The sequence below is a fragment of the Chroicocephalus ridibundus genome, chromosome 2 (assembly GCF_963924245.1).
Source record: "Chroicocephalus ridibundus chromosome 2, bChrRid1.1, whole genome shotgun sequence".
NCBI classification, from domain to species: Eukaryota; Metazoa; Chordata; class Aves; order Charadriiformes; family Laridae; genus Chroicocephalus; species Chroicocephalus ridibundus.
In genome coordinates this window covers 79272934-79288411 of record NC_086285.1, presented here as the reverse complement: position 1 = coordinate 79288411, position 15478 = coordinate 79272934, and the positions used below count along the sequence as shown (strand labels likewise).

At 41.4% G+C, this 15478-nt stretch overlaps 1 protein-coding gene across 3 annotated transcripts in view; it reads left to right on the top strand.

Moving 5' to 3' along the window:
* The window catches only part of MYLK4 (myosin light chain kinase family member 4), a 74136-nt gene that overhangs the window by 45232 nt on the left and 13426 nt on the right, over positions 1 to 15478 (top strand). For all 3 annotated transcript variants that reach the window (XM_063326013.1, XM_063326012.1, XM_063326014.1), the window contains exons 3-9: positions 7410 to 7473; positions 7969 to 8431; positions 9269 to 9288; positions 12100 to 12205; positions 12853 to 12946; positions 14086 to 14195; positions 15314 to 15455. In XM_063326013.1, coding sequence (XP_063182083.1) covers positions 7410 to 7473; positions 7969 to 8431; positions 9269 to 9288; positions 12100 to 12205; positions 12853 to 12946; positions 14086 to 14195; positions 15314 to 15455 — 999 coding nt within the window. The remainder of the gene's footprint in view (positions 1 to 7409; positions 7474 to 7968; positions 8432 to 9268; positions 9289 to 12099; positions 12206 to 12852; positions 12947 to 14085; positions 14196 to 15313; positions 15456 to 15478) is intronic.

Here is a 15478-nt window from a genome sequence, read left to right as displayed (position 1 = left end):
TACTAGGAGTCTGCAATGAAACTGCGGTTTGCTACACTGTGTTTTAAGATCCATTCAGCCTCAGTCTATAACTGTTCTTCTGATTCCTTCATTTCGCCTACAAATACTAACGGGTCTCTTATGTATTATTTAAATTCTCTCCAGATTGGCCATGTTCTGTGAATTTTTCATATTCCAGTCAAGTAGGCAGGAATTGTTTCATTTTCTTTTTTTCATCTGTCTGCAAGAGTTTCTTCTATCCTTGGTGGTTTTGAGGGTACAATCTCAGCAGATGGGTTGTCTGCTGCTTGGGCAGTGCAGCTAGTCAGTGCCTTCGTCTGCTGTTATACTTGGGAATGCCCTTCTTCCCCTCAAGACTGATGCCTTTACCTAAATATGTTCTTGGTAGAGGTATTCAAGTTTTTGAGTGAGCTATAATGTATTAGAATTATAATTCTCTCTCTGTCTATAAAACCAATATGTTTTCTCTAGGAAAGATATTTTCATCTTATTTTGCCCCATTTTCTCCCTTACTGACAGCCATAGGAGGTGTTTCATGGCCTTCCAATTCAGAATGCTGTTTAATTTTGTTTTCATTTAGCCTCTGAAGTTGCTGTCTGCTCTGCAGTCCCTGGGTAGGATCCTGCCTTGGGCACTGTTGTTGTGGTTTTGCTCTCTCTACAACTCTGAGGAATGTGTGGAATCAAAGCAGGGATAGCTGATTTCTAAATACCTGCACGCCACCTCAGATGGCTTATGGGCATGACATTAATGCCTGTGTGTTACAGCGACTAGGAATCCATTAGGAATCCATTACAATTCCTTTGCAAAACTAGAGAGACCTCATGATGAAGATGAAAAGATAACTGGTAAGTGCAGGAGAGCAAGACAAAGCAGGTCATCAGAGGGCAGTCCTTTAAAAGCAGAAGGTTCCTTGAAATGGTGAGACAGTGGTAGGAAGGATTTGCTCGGGCAAGAGGTCTTTGTCTACTCCAGTCATCTAAAATCCACCTTCTGTCATCAGAAATGGTAGCCATGTAGTCAGTTTTCGGGTGAGGACTCCTCTCAGCCCCGATCAGAAGTTGGATACCTCTGCCAGTAGAAAGGGTACCATGCTTGAGTGCCTGCTCTGCTAGGAGAGTGCCATTGCAGCTAAATGCAGGGTCTCCACCACACTGGCTTTTGATGACAAGGGTAGCCACTCTGGAACGTGATTAATTTGGTGCCATCCTGGCAGCACCCTGGGTTTTGCGCACATGTGCATCAGTGAAGAGGAGTGGTGATGGGTGGCTGGGCAGCAGCCCCAGCAGAGCCTGTGAAGAGTCCCACCACATTCTGTTTGCTGGGTGCTGCCTGCATGGTGAGGTGCCACGGGAGAAGGTCTGTCTTTAAAGGGGAAATAAAGACATTCGAAGTCCTTCCCCTCCGCCCAATCCCCCTTTTTGTTAAGTGAAGGGCGTTATTAGGAAACCTGCGTTTCTGGACTCCAATTCAAAGTGAGTCATCAAAGCTGTAGGGGACGGTTTCTGAAATTCGTAACCCTTTGGAAGTCTCCCAAAATGTTGATTTCCCAAAAGCAACTGAGGAAGGGTGGTTCAAGAATTCTGAAGATATTTGCCGTTTATATTATTGCATGCTTAGCTCAGATACATTACGAAAGCGGAGGAATACTCTCTTAGCAATGAAGCTACTTAACTGATATTGCAGCAAAAATTAGCCGGAGTAGTTTGACAGATGGGTGGATTATGCCTGCAGTTAAAAAAAAAATCTGCCACTAATTTGGCTTCAAATTAGATTTTTTTCCTCCTGTCTCACACTGTGTCAATAGCAGAGCCCACTTTAGAGGACAAGCCATTTTACAGAATCACGGAATTGTTCAGGATGGAAGGGACCGTAAAGAACATCGAGTTCCAACCCCCCTGCCCTGGTCAGGGACACATCCCACTAGACCAGGCTGCTCAAAGCCTCATCCAGCCTGGCCTTGAACTCTTCCAGGGATGGGGCATCCACAACTTCCCAGGGCGACCTGTTCCAGTGCCTTACCACCCTCACAGTAAAGAGTTTCTTCCTAATATCCAATCTAAATCTACCTTCTTTCAGTTTGAGGCTGTTACCCTGTTGTCATATCATTACACTCCCTGATAAAGAGTCCCTCCCCATCCTTCCTGTAGGGCCCCCTTTAGGTACTGGAAGGCCGCTATAAGGTCTCCCTGGAGCCTTGTCTTCTCCAGGCTGAACAGCCCCAACTCTCTCAGCCTGTCCTCATAGCAGAGGTGCTCCAGCCCTTTGATCATCTTCGTGGCCCTCCTCTGGACCCGCTCCAATAGGTCCATGTCCTTCTTGTGCTGAGGATCTAGAGCTGGACGCAGTACTCCAGGAGGGGTCTCACCAGAGCAGAGGGGCAGAATCACCTCCCTTGACCTGCTGGCCCCACTTCTTTTGATGCAGCCCAGGATGTATTTCTTTTTTTAGTGGTAATGGTGAAAATTATGGAGAAGAGCACCTAGAAAATTTTGGGGTTATGGCACAGGTGCATATGAAGGACATGGGACCTTGTCAGTCATCACACATGTGAGGGCATTGAGCAGTATAGAGAAGAGGTAGATATGAGGCTGTCCAATATGTTGGTAAGACAAGCAGCCAGAGTCTCCAGTGGTTGTGCTTGCCTGATGTTGTTTTGCTGCTGCCCTGATTTGTTCAGGTGAGAAACCCAAAAGTGATAGTAACAGGGTGATTTGATTTCCCAGATGCAGTGTGTGAAAGCCAGGTAATGCTGAATGCTCTGGTCTTAGGAGGTGGATTGATTGCCTCAGATTTGCTGGTCATTATTACAGGCCTCTGTGTATTCCAGGGACATTAAAATTATATCAATCAAATTGGAGTTAAAACATCTACCTCCAAAGCTGCTCTTAACACCTGATGATGACTGTTAAATGACAGTGACTAGACCTCAAGGCAAAAGTAAGGATGCTTAAAAGCAACCTGTTAATGTTAGTGCAATATGCTGTGTGTTCGCCATAGCAGATGGCACGTTCAAGGCCATGAGCTCTGTCAGGAGCCTGGTTGCATGAAAGCCTCTTCTGCTCTTCACTGTAAGACTCCTGTTTTGAGAAGAATGGCCTGGCAGGAGGAAGCATCCATTTGAAACAGGACAGCCACCGCTTCTCCAGTGCAGCGGGTGGGAAGTTGGAAAACTGAAGTGGGGAATGGACAAGGCTTTGGCTTCGCTGATCTTCAGCTTCTCGCATAGGATGGTGTTATTCCAAGGGATTTTTCAGTATTTAGTATGTGCCTTCATGCAGAGGTTGTTACCTCATTATCGATGTATTTTCAAGGCAGCAGGTCACATAGAAATTCTCTTGTATTTCCTAGTGGGGGAATCATGATTCTTATGGCTCGGGTTATTTTTGTGTGGGATTAAAAGGTACTTGTGAATTGAGTTTGGTTTATACAGAAGACTGATTTCCCTATCTAGTTCAAGGAGCTCTATACAGATTGTGGAAGAGTCAAAATCTTTGGCTGAAGGTGCCAGCAGTTTGTGTAGTGTAGCAAAAAATAATGACATGGAAGCAGATGTACCACCTACCAGTAAAAGCAGAATTGCCATGTGTACGTTTTATATCGTTTATAAGTTTGTATCAGAAATATGTTCACTGACTATTTTACATTGCTGGGGGAAAAAAAAAGGTGTGTATTGAAGAGGAACACAAAAGGGAAGGAGGGAATGGACTCCAGCTTTGGGCAATAGCACAGGAGGCATCACCATGCATGCTGTTGCCCCAGGATCTCTGTCGCGTGTGATGCATTCTCCCGGGTACTGGTGTGGGGATACTGGGAGCGTCCACAGTAGTGTGCTCAGGTGGCAAAGCCAATGGCTGATTTCTGGCTGTTAGTGAGATGGATTCATCACAAAGCCCTTAATTTAAGCCCTTAAAACTTAATCATATTGATAAATGGATGGAACAAAACCAGGCTATCTTGCTGTAATAAAGCTCTGACAAGTATCTAAAGAACACGAGCAAGAAACACCGAGTAAGAAATGTGGTTTAGGCACATGCAAAGTTTTGTGTCTCGGTATCTGCTGATTGAAGTTGAGAATAGTGTCTTGACATCAAATGAAATGTGACAGGGTGATAAAGGACCTTTAACTAAAAGGTTGGGGCTGCTTCATGAGGCCATTCATTACAAAAATTTTTGCAGTAGGAAAAAAAAGTCAAAGAGTTTTATTAGGTGAATAAAAAGAATTTGAAAGTTAGCTAAGAAAACATTCCAAGGGTAGGACTGCTGCAGTATAAAGAAGGAATTTAACTAAGTACAGCTCATTAAAAAGGAGTCAGATGTCTATAAAAAACATTAATTTCTCACTGCATTTGAAATTTCTGTTAAAATATGTAATATTTATATATATAATTGCTCATTTTCTGCAGATTTCTAAAGTAATTTTAAATAATTTCTGAAGGTGGTTTTTTTCCATTGGTCTATACTGAAGTTTCAGTCTCTGGAGTATCTCCTGTTATTCTGTTATCATCAAGTGGGCTTTTATTCTTTCTCTATTACTTAGAGTCTATCAATACTCTGTATGAAAGAATACATTTAAGTCTGGAAAATGTTTTTTTAAAGACACAATACCAACTTGTGTAGGTAGACGCCTTTTTGCTTTGGTATATTTTGCAGGGTCACGATGCAACCTTTTGTATTTAACCTTTTGTGGAATTAAAATGAAAACTTCATTGAAAGCTTTTGGCTTGTATGAGTCAGGAAAATGACTGTACTCCCATTAACCTCATTGTGCATATTCAAGTCCTTAAAGAAAGGGTAAAAACAAGGTGGAGACATAATTTCTAGTATGAAATATTATTCTTGTAATTTTAGAAACTACAGACTGGAAAAAGTCACATGTCACCAAAGTTCAGGAAGAATAATACATAAATTAATAAATAAAATCCCATTAGGAATCAAGTTAAACAGACCCTTAAGAAAGCACTGCTAAGAGACTGAAGGAAGAGGAATGTTATGAAGAGTACTTGAGTGGGATGGATGTCATTAACAAACCACCACACCATTTGGACAAGATTTTCAGAAGAGCGTGATTGCCTTGGGTACTCACAACCTGTGGGCTCTCGGAGCAGCTGGCTCGACCACCTGGGGTCGGACATTGCGGGGGCGTGTACCCCCAACAAACTACAGGGAGGTCTTCGTGCCTCCCGTGGCATGCAGCCGGCCAGGAGGGATGTGGCAACTACAGTCAGCTCCAGAGAACCTGTTGCAATCCCACCCTTCACAGGGAAGAAATCACGAGCAAAAGTTTGTGTTTTTATTTGACAGGTCAAAAATTGATAAGTTGAAGTCACATATTTCTAAAAATAGCAAAACCTGGAGAAAATGGGGATGCTCATGTATAGATGACTCATGTGTCTACAAATAGTCCAATATCTAGTCCTTATATTTGGATTTCTTATTCTAGTGCACTACTGACCCTATATTTGTTGCAAATAGCTGCATTTATTGATTCCGAAGGATACCAGTAAATGTTTCATTTCTATTTTCTTTTTTTTTTTTCATTTAAATTAGTACAAGCTCCTCATCTGCTGTTAAAATGTAAGAGATCAGAAATGATGCTTGAATAAACATTGTAGTAATTTATGTAACACCCTGGCAGTTTCAGATATTTAGCATCGTCCAGTGTTCCACCAGATTTTCAAAAGCTGGCTTCTGTATTTCACACCTGCAAACTACAGCAATATTTAGTAGGAAGCACTGTGTGCCTGCAATTAATTCTGAATGCAGAAGTGAAATCTGGCCCCATGCATCAAAGAGCTTGGAGGCCGTTTCTCTGCTTATTTGCTCAGCTGACTGTATTTGATCAGAGCTGGTGTCCTCAGCTGTATGGTGAGGTTGACATACTTACAGGAATCCGATTGCATTACTAATTGCAGAATGAATAAGTCTAAGGCTTTTCCCTACTTCTTTTAGTGCTTTTCACCATTAAAAAAAAACAGAATAAGCATTGGTTGATGCCCTGTGATTCATCTGGAATCGTGACATTTATATTTAAGTTCTGTGTGAACAAGGCTCCAATTTATATTTCAAGGGTACTTATCTACTTGTATTTAGCCCTTTTCCATTTTGTGGCCTGCAACTTCCTGGGACCAACTGCATCCCAGAAAAGTTGTCAGTCTCAGTTCTTATGCTCATATTACAGTTGCTTCATCCCTTGCAGATCAAGATTTTCTGAACAAGTCCTCCTGAAATCCTTTCATGCAGTTTCATCCCATTTTTCTCAACTATTTTTGTTTCTCTCCTTTCCCTTGAACCCTGTTTATAGCGGATACGCGTTGCTTTAAGTTCATGCCTATTTTCTATAAAGCCTAATGAAATTAAAACAAAAAAAAAATAAAGCATAAAAAATGCAGAGGGCTTACCAGAACAAATGTTTAGTAATAGAATTGATTCACGCTCAGAGTACAATATGAGTAAGCCGTGGGACTGCTTGCATGATTAAGACACTCAGAATTAAGTGCCTGGCCCTGTATATTTTGTTGAAATATGTATCACACTGCTTCAAGATCAAAGACCAAATATTTGGAGATATCTGCATTTTTCACACCCTGTGGATCTATTAGTAATAATGATAGCGCCAGTTTCATAGCACTGTGAGAGGAAGAAGGCAGGTGGAAAAGGAGAACCGAGTAACAGCAGACACCATGGTTTACTGTGGTCACCATCCTACTACGGTCTAGGAGTGGCCAATGAAAAAACACACTGAGCAAATGGCACAGGAATATGGGTAAATAGCCGTAAAGCTCACAGTAATAGCAGAATTTTTATGAGGAGCTAGCTTGGTAAAAAGCACCTCTAGATGTCACTGCAACATTGTAAAATGTAGATAAAAGAAAACTACCAAGCTGACATTATGGTTTATACGCTCTGATTCCTGGTAACTGTTTTGGTCAGCCTGTAATAAATTATTGGATCATTAAAAACGCTGTTACCAGATGTTGATTAATAGCAAAAACTTTTTGAAATATGTCAGTAAGACTGTTACTGAACATTTTACTAGAATATTAAATATTACTAGCTTTGGTTTAACTAACCTAGTTTTTAACAGCAAAAGCTAGTGCAGAACAACAGCTCATTTCTGGATGTTTTTTTCTTTCGGTCCCTGAGGCTCCATCCTGATCTTTTCTGGGCTGTATTTATGCCAACACTGATGTTGATTACAACTGAGATAATTTCTTTTGCTTTACAGTGGTACCAATCTGATCAGCTCGGTAGTGATTAAAACAAGGACCATAATTTATAGGAAAAGCGTGAGTTAGAGCACGGAGTACTTGCATTTGACCAAGAAAAATCAGGCTGCAATTTCATGAGGAACAATGCAATGTGAACGCTGTATACACTGACTAATAAATCAATTGCTTTCTCCACAGCTCATCAAAGAAAAGTTACATTTGAATGAGACGGGAACAAAAGAGAAGCCACCAGATTCAACAGGTTAGAATATTTTTTTCTGATTGGTTTCTTTTTCCTAAGGGTATAACTGCACAGAAATAGCCACGACTCTCCTGAGCAGCTCCAGTCAAGTTGGTTCGGTTACATGTGTACTCATCGGCATAAGTGAGAATTGTCCAAGCAACGTCAACCTACTTATCACATGCCTGTGCACATGATGGCAAACTGCACAAAAAAGTGCTGTGCATGAGGAGTTTATTAACCTTGACTTGGCTTGGTCAATAAATTTGAGTGAGAAAAATGTTTTCCAGTGCTGTGTCTGAAAGGAAGAGTTTGTGACCCATGATATCCCAGTTTTAAAGGAGGAGTCTGTTCTTGCCTTGGAGACGTTTACTCTTACCTTGAAAGTGGGAGAGGAAACAAGTGCTTAGTTCAAAACACAACAGAAGTTATGCTAAGTGTGCAAGCCTACTTTAATATTGTTACTAACTATCAGAGAATTACTGACATATTCCTTAGTAACCTATTTACTTACAGAGGGGGCCATCCAGAAGAGCCAGTCGTGCTCTCAGGGAGAAGTTGTTGATAAGCTCAACAAGGAAAATGCTGACACAGAAAGCTCTGTTCTGCTTCAAATGGATCCTCCCAAATTTCATACTGAAGGGTCAGAGAAGAAAGGAGAAAGTTTGGCTTTTGAAAGCTGCTGCAAATACAGGAGAAGCTCTGTTCAGAAATCCTTCACTACAGAAAAGCAGGAAGAAGATGCTGTTGGTGATGCTTGTCAAAGGATAGCTGGTCGGGAGATAGAGAGTGAGTCCCCAGGAGATGGGGAGAGGAAGGAGGAACAGCAGGTGTCTGGAGATGAAAGCCAAGAAAAGAGGGAGAATGAAGGGGAGGGAAATGCTGATAAGAGTGAAAAAGAAGTTGAGGAACCACCAGCTCCTTTCCAAAATGAAGATGAGGCAGGACAAAGCCACGATGAAGAGGCATCAGAGGGAAGGTAAGGTCTGAAGCTCAGACTGCACATTCATAAGAGACTCAAGCTTTAGGAAAAGGTGTAGTTCAAGTTTCAAGTCAAAGTGGCTGGTTAATACAAATATTGGTGAAAATCCAGCCCAATACAAAAGTGTAAAATGGGTTTATCTCTCTGACCTGAGCTCTAAGCTGAAATTATACCCTTAAAAAAGACGGGCAAACAATCTACCATACATGGTACTAGCAGTGTGCTTTGGTTGTTTGCTTGGTAAATAGGTTAGAAACATGGGAATTATGTTAGGCTATTATTCGTCTCTGAGGAGAACTTCCCCATTGTTATGTTTATATACTGCAGCATCATACAACCTATGAGCAAAGTAAGGTTAGATTAGGCCATGTACCAATTAGGAATTAAGTTCCTGCAAAATGTAATAACTTAAGTGATAACATAAAACTGTGAAACTTTGCCCAGGCAATTAAACCGATAAATTTGTTTACTGTAATTCTTTCTTTGCTGCATTGATATATAGCCCTTCGGGATAAACCAGTTTAAGCTCTCAGGAACAGAGTGAAATCCCAATGCTCTGCCATTGCTTTAAAGGTGAGACTGATAGCCAAATGTTAAATTTAGAAGAACTCAGGCAAGGATTTCAGTCATGGAGAAACATTTTGCTGTCACGATTAACTTAGAGGTCGTTTTTATTTCTCAAAGTGAATATTAAAACAGTTTATTTTACACCATGAAGCCAAATAACCTAATGTTATTTGAATGCAATATATTTGTAGGCATTTTTCACCTGTGTTTCTAAATTTGCTCTGCTTTAAGTGTACTCTGCTCTAATTCCATGTTTTGTCCTTGCAGGTGTAAAGGCTGCGAAAAAGGTACAGGAAATTATAGTTCAGTCACTGAGCAGACCTGCCAACTTGAGCATAGTGGTAGCAGTAAGCATCGAGTGAATGACGAAGGCCTAATCAAAGATGACAATAAAAAGAGCAGGCTAGATGCAGAAAGTGCTGATGGCATACATAAAACTGAAAAAAGCTCTTACAGGAAGTATTTCTAAAGGCAAAGCATTTGATTCCACTGGTATTACAATGACGATCAGAAAGAGAAATCTACAGAAGAGAATAATTTCATTATTGTAATTAGTAGGGGGAAAAGGTGTGCATGGTAGCTGTGATGGGAAGCAGTTGTTCATGGGCCACATCCTGATTCCAGCTGATGAGAAATAATGCGGTTCTGTTTGCTTCCATCTTAGAGGCTTCTGTTCTGGCAGAAATTAGTCACAACTAATTTGCTTCTGCCACGACTGCTCCACTAATACTATCCTCTTTCCCTCTTGTTTTAACCACAGAGCTAAAACTCCTAAGTATAGAGTGGTGGGAGAAATTATATCATGTGTGGCAAAATTGGTTGACCTGTGGAAGTGCTGAGAACATGTGTTAACACAGGATCTGCAATGCTCTGGATGTAGTTTGCAAAACCAGCTTGCTCATATTCGTACCATTGCAATCTGAAGTGAGAACAACTGCAGCCCATAAAATAAATATGGATTTTTGTGTGGAAGCCTCACTGATGCTGTTGAACAGTCAGATAAATGCTGCTGAGGCACCGAACTCTGAAGCAGTGCTCACTGGGGTGAAGCAGAGATTTCTCATATTAGACCTCCAGCTTGAGAATTTCAGTGCCTATCCATCCCTGTATATCAAGTGATGGCATGTGAGAGGATGGCCTGAAGGATTTGAAGATATATGTGTGTGCGTGTGCATGCATAGGACTCAGTATGAATTTATTTGCATTGGGAGTGGCGGGAGAGTGGAAAAGGAAAACATTTATTAAATGTTTGTGCTAGTCTCTTGTAGCAAGAAACAGGAGGTAGTGTACTAAAACTTTAAATTCCATAACCTGTCCTGAGCTCTGGCAGATTGTTGGGGATGACATTATGGTTAGAGTGTCTCTCTTGGAGCATCTTTGATCTGCAATGGGAGGTCATTCTTGAATAGGGAGAAATCCCCTCTGGTGTGCAGGGAAAGAAAAATAGAGGGTCTGTCACTGGGAAAATCTTGAAGGCTAAAACTGTAGCATAGTTTTAAAGAGGCACTCAAGTCTCTTTAAAAGAACCCTTCTTGCTCAAAGTTTGGTAACATTTGGGAGCTGAACTTTCAGAAAGACATTTTCTTCTGTCACATACATGCTGGGGCCCCTGGAGTTTGTGTTGTTAGAGTCAAATTCTGCCTTTAGGATAGAGGTTTTCTTGGTATTTTGTAGGTTGTGGTAACATACAAAGGCCCATACTTAAGGACGTGCAATTCAAATGCTGCAGAATCCCAAGTAGGTGGCAAACTTCCAGAAGCCCCAGCTTTTCACAATTCCTTGACCGTGAACTAACTTCCTGACCATGTAAGTTATTAACACTGTCAAAAAAAATCTAGGTACACAGCTGGTGTCCTGGAAAAATGGACATTTGCTGTGAATAAGGACAATCTACTGCTACATTAATGACCAAAGTGTTCCTGCCAGCTACATGCTGTCATGGGGTTTTTTTGTTTGTGTTTTTAATCATTTTCACTGGATTAATGAACGGTTTTAAAATTGCTCAACAAGCCTCACACAAAAGGGAGCCGGCATTCCAAACCAGAGAGCTCATGTTGAAATGCTGGGGCTCTAGGCCTCCCAACCAGTTGAAGAAGTATTTGTCACCTTGGTCAGCCAAAGGTCACTCTCGGGAATATCAATCAAATGAAAAACAACGTGGGTATGAAATTGAAGTCGCAACACCCTGCGAAAAATCCAAAGAGAAATTAGGCATGCAGGGCTGGTCTCCAGCAGGGATTTTGACATCAGGATGGCAGAATGGTCCAGCATGCGGAGGTCTGGGCAATAATATCAGAGAGCTGCATTTGTGCTGAAACTCCATAGCTGCTGCAGTGTGATGTTGGGAACCCATCCCTTCTCTGTGCCCCTCTTTACCTCTTATCTGCTGTCTTTTTTTAAGGACAGAAATTCTTTAGAGCAGCACATCACAGTTACCGTGTGTCCTACCACACCGGGTCCTGAGCCATAGTGGAAATCCCAGGTGCTGCCTGCCAGGGTGAAACTCCCTCATGTGCAAAAGCTCTAACTGTGATCGTTAAAGGTGATGACCACACTGTGGAGGATGACAAGTTGTGTCAATCAGTAGACAAGGGGATTCTTCACTATAAGCAAAAGCTGGGAAACAGCCTCTTTTAGGTGGGCCTATAGGAGAGCTTGGTATCTCTTCCTACACCACTGGAGAGTTACAGTACATACTCACCTAGTAACAGTCCCTGAGGGAAGAAAAGCAAAAAAATCGGAGAAAAAGCTGAATTCCTTCCAGACAAATTGCTGAGGCCCTTTGTGGGCATGAAGCTACGTTGGCTTAGTCTAGCAGTGTTCACTTTGCCTCTTGCAACTGTTACACAGAAGATGCTAACTTAATAAAGGAGTCCTTGTCTTAGTAGTGTAGCTCCCCAGCAACACCCTGTTTTCTGAGCCAGAGTTCCTGGAATAAAACCCTTCTTAAATAACAGAGAAAGGCCTATCTATAACTTACAGTAGGTGTATTCAGTTCTTAAATGAGTTTATCTGGGGAAAAGAGTGACTAAAATACAAGATAGACAAGCACTGCACGTGACCACTCACATGCTATCTGTCTTTTTTGTCTTTTATAGATGGTAGTCCTACTCCACCAGCACCATTTGATCACCGGATTGTCTCAGCCAAAAGGGTGGGGATCAGCAGTTATTATAATGTCAGCGAGAATGAAATCTTGGGAGGGTAAGTCAGATGAACCCAATCAACGTGGAAAGCAAGGCACAAATTTACAGCCAAGCACCCCAGGAGGTGAATGGAAGCAACATGCCTCACTAGAGTCAAAGTCATGAAAGCCTAAGCTCTAACAATGCTTTAGAGAGGGATGAAAACAGGAGACTGATTTTACTGTGTGAGTGAATTTTGGCAAAAGGTTTGGCACCAGCAGACGTGGCTTGGATTTGGTATTGTTCTAGGTCAGCCAGCTGCCCTTTAGGCTTTATGACAGGGCTCTTAGGATGCTGTAATACTTTACCTCACATTGCAGCCAGCAGGACATAGATACATGTTGTAGCCTTCTTTCTCTCAGTAGGTCCCATCCCTGAAAACACATGCATGTTTTCAGATAGATCAGCAGGCTAATCTGACAGGCCATGTAGTTACTTGATCTCTCATGCTGACATTGTTTAGGAGAGAGTGTTACTGTCATTTTTGACGGCAGCATGGTCTTGGGTAAGGCTTTGTTTCATCATGAAATCACAAATAGCAGCAATAGAGCAATTGAAATGGAACCCAGTAGGGAGAGGATAATTTCTGTTGTTTGTAATCTAGTTTACACTCAGGGCTGACACCAGTACCTCTGGATGAAATTTTTTTTCTCTTTTTTTCCCTAGAGGGCGATTTGGTCAAGTGCACAAATGTGAAGAGAAAGCAACAGGTCTCAAGCTAGCAGCCAAAATTATAAAAGCGAAAGGTCCTAAACAGAAGGTTGGTAGAGTGTCATATTAGTCTTTTGTTCTGCAATGGATCCTGCACTGTTCTTCATCTACACAACAGACCATGGCCAAGTGGCCCACAAGCCATCACACTCGTAGGACCTGCTGAATTAACATTGTCTTTAGTTCTATTTCCCTTTCTATATCCCTCCAGAATTTCTAGTAACTCATCAAAGTCCTCTTTTTGGGTTTTCTCTTTTTTAAAAAAAATAATCTTAATTTTTCCAACCTTTCATCTCTTTGTGTTTCTTTGTCTTACCTTTTTTTTATTTTTCTTTCTGCTGTTAATTGTATTAGCATTTTCTTGAATGGTAAAAACATTTGTCAGTCCTGTAACAGAGCATATTCCCTCCCGAGCACACCGTAGCCTTTGCTGCAGTGAGTTGATGTCACTCTGAGGGATGCTGATAACAGGCATGATCTGGGCTCCTGATACCAACACGAATACAGATGAGGAGAATTAGTTTGGTGCGTTTTGCAAACCTCGTGGCCATCTGGGGCTTGCTTTCACAGGAAAGACATGCATAGCATCCTTTGTGTGACAGCAGTGGCATTAATGGCATTCAAAGGTGGGATTTGTCTCTGCTAACTCGGGTTACTATGGTATAACTGTGTCCTAGCTGATCACCAAGATGCCCCTTATAGTCAACGGAGAGAGACTGGCACCACCAGAGAATGATTCAGCCCATCCTAAACTGCACATCTGAAATAGCTGGGCTGAATGGAGGTACCAGTCTCTCTCCCCTGACTGCAAAGGGAGATTTTGAGGACTGTCCTGGACTTTTCTTACACGGTTTAATTTTCTATACCCACAGCTAGTTGAACCAAGTCCTATTCTGCTTCTCTCTTTTCTTTACATCCCTGTGAACCCACCACTTGTTCATGTGGGCTCTCCCCTTCCTTTTCCCCCCAAATAGCTTATTACTAAAGCAGTCCCCCACTCAAGCCCTGAGTTCAGTCTAGTAGCTCCTATAGCCTTGACATCTACCACTGCAGGAGCAATCAAGGAAAACCCTGAGTTTGGTTTTGAGTGAAAACATGAAGATAACGTAGATGTCTGGTTCAAACTATATCCTGTTTGACATAGCTTTCTTAGAGGAAAGGCATCTGAAACAGTATGAATCTTTACAGGATGAAGTGAAGAATGAAATCAATGTCATGAACCAGCTGAATCATGTGAACCTTATCCAGTTATATGATGCCTTTGAATCAAAAAATGACATTGTCCTAGTCATGGAATAGTAAGTGTGTTCTTTTCTTTCCCTTTCTGTCTTTACCACTTTTGCTGGAATTGTCCGTTTCCTTCTTACTTTCTCCTGAAATTAGAAATAGAGCTATTACAGGTGGAAAGGACAAATGAAAGATGTTCTCAGGAATAAAATAAAATGGAATTTAAGAGAAAAGTTTTCTCTTGCAACCACTTATGCATTTTTTCCAGTGATGTGCCACATTCCTGGTGTTGTAAAGCCACCGCTCCGTTTGACGATAGAGCTGTGTTATATATCTTCTCTTTAACTTCAAATTTTCATTTGTGTCAGCTAAGAAACAGACCTCTCAGAATATCTCCAGCTCTGTGAGGCAGATGAGAAGACATTTTACACCGAAGAGGAGCCAGCCGTAGGTGTTGTGCCTAATCCTTATACTGTGTGCCTGAATGGCTGAACCTGTTTTTTATGCTGGGTTATCAGGATAATTACACACAAAATAGCTGCCTTAAAGTCAAGTTAAACAGATGTTGCCTTAAGGAAGCCAAAAAGGGTGTAACTAAAACATTGAAAGGTATGGCAGAAGGTTCAAAGTTACATGAGTTTGGGTATTCTGGACATTCTCAGTCCTCTGAATTTGGCCTACATGATTAGCGTATCACAAAAGGTGAATGTCTGTGTAGCTATAAATGGGTAAGCTGAAGACATTCTGAAATCTGATGAGACATTAAGAAGTCATTTTTGTTGACTTTAGACAGTTTCAAATCAAAATTTTGGACCACGTTTCTCTGAGAGGCGAGACCGCAGATTTAAATGCAGATTCTCCAGCACGTTGTCTTGATTTTCCATGTGACTCTGTTAATTTCACTGGTACAAAATGATGACTCAAGACAGCATAAGGTTCAAATTTCAAGACTACTTACTTGTCAATGGATGGGAGACTGGACTCTCAGAACCTGGAAAAGTTTAGGCCGGTATGCATCAGAACCTAGTTCTTGGGAAGCAGATCAGAGTGCAAGCTCATAGTGTAGACCCACCTTACTGAACTTGACTGTGAATGATTAAAATAGTCGATAGTATAAATTCTGTATTACTCTAACTGCATGGGATTGCATTTGGGCTTGGTCATCACTTTGTTGTCTTTCTCTCATCAGTGTGGAAGGAGGAGAGTTATTCGACCGAATTATTGATGAAAACTGCAATTTGACAGAGATGGATACTATCTTGTTCATAAAACATATCTGCGAGGGAATTCAGTACATGCACCAAATGTACATTCTTCATTTGGATCTCAAGGTAGAGAATTGAGATGCATGTTT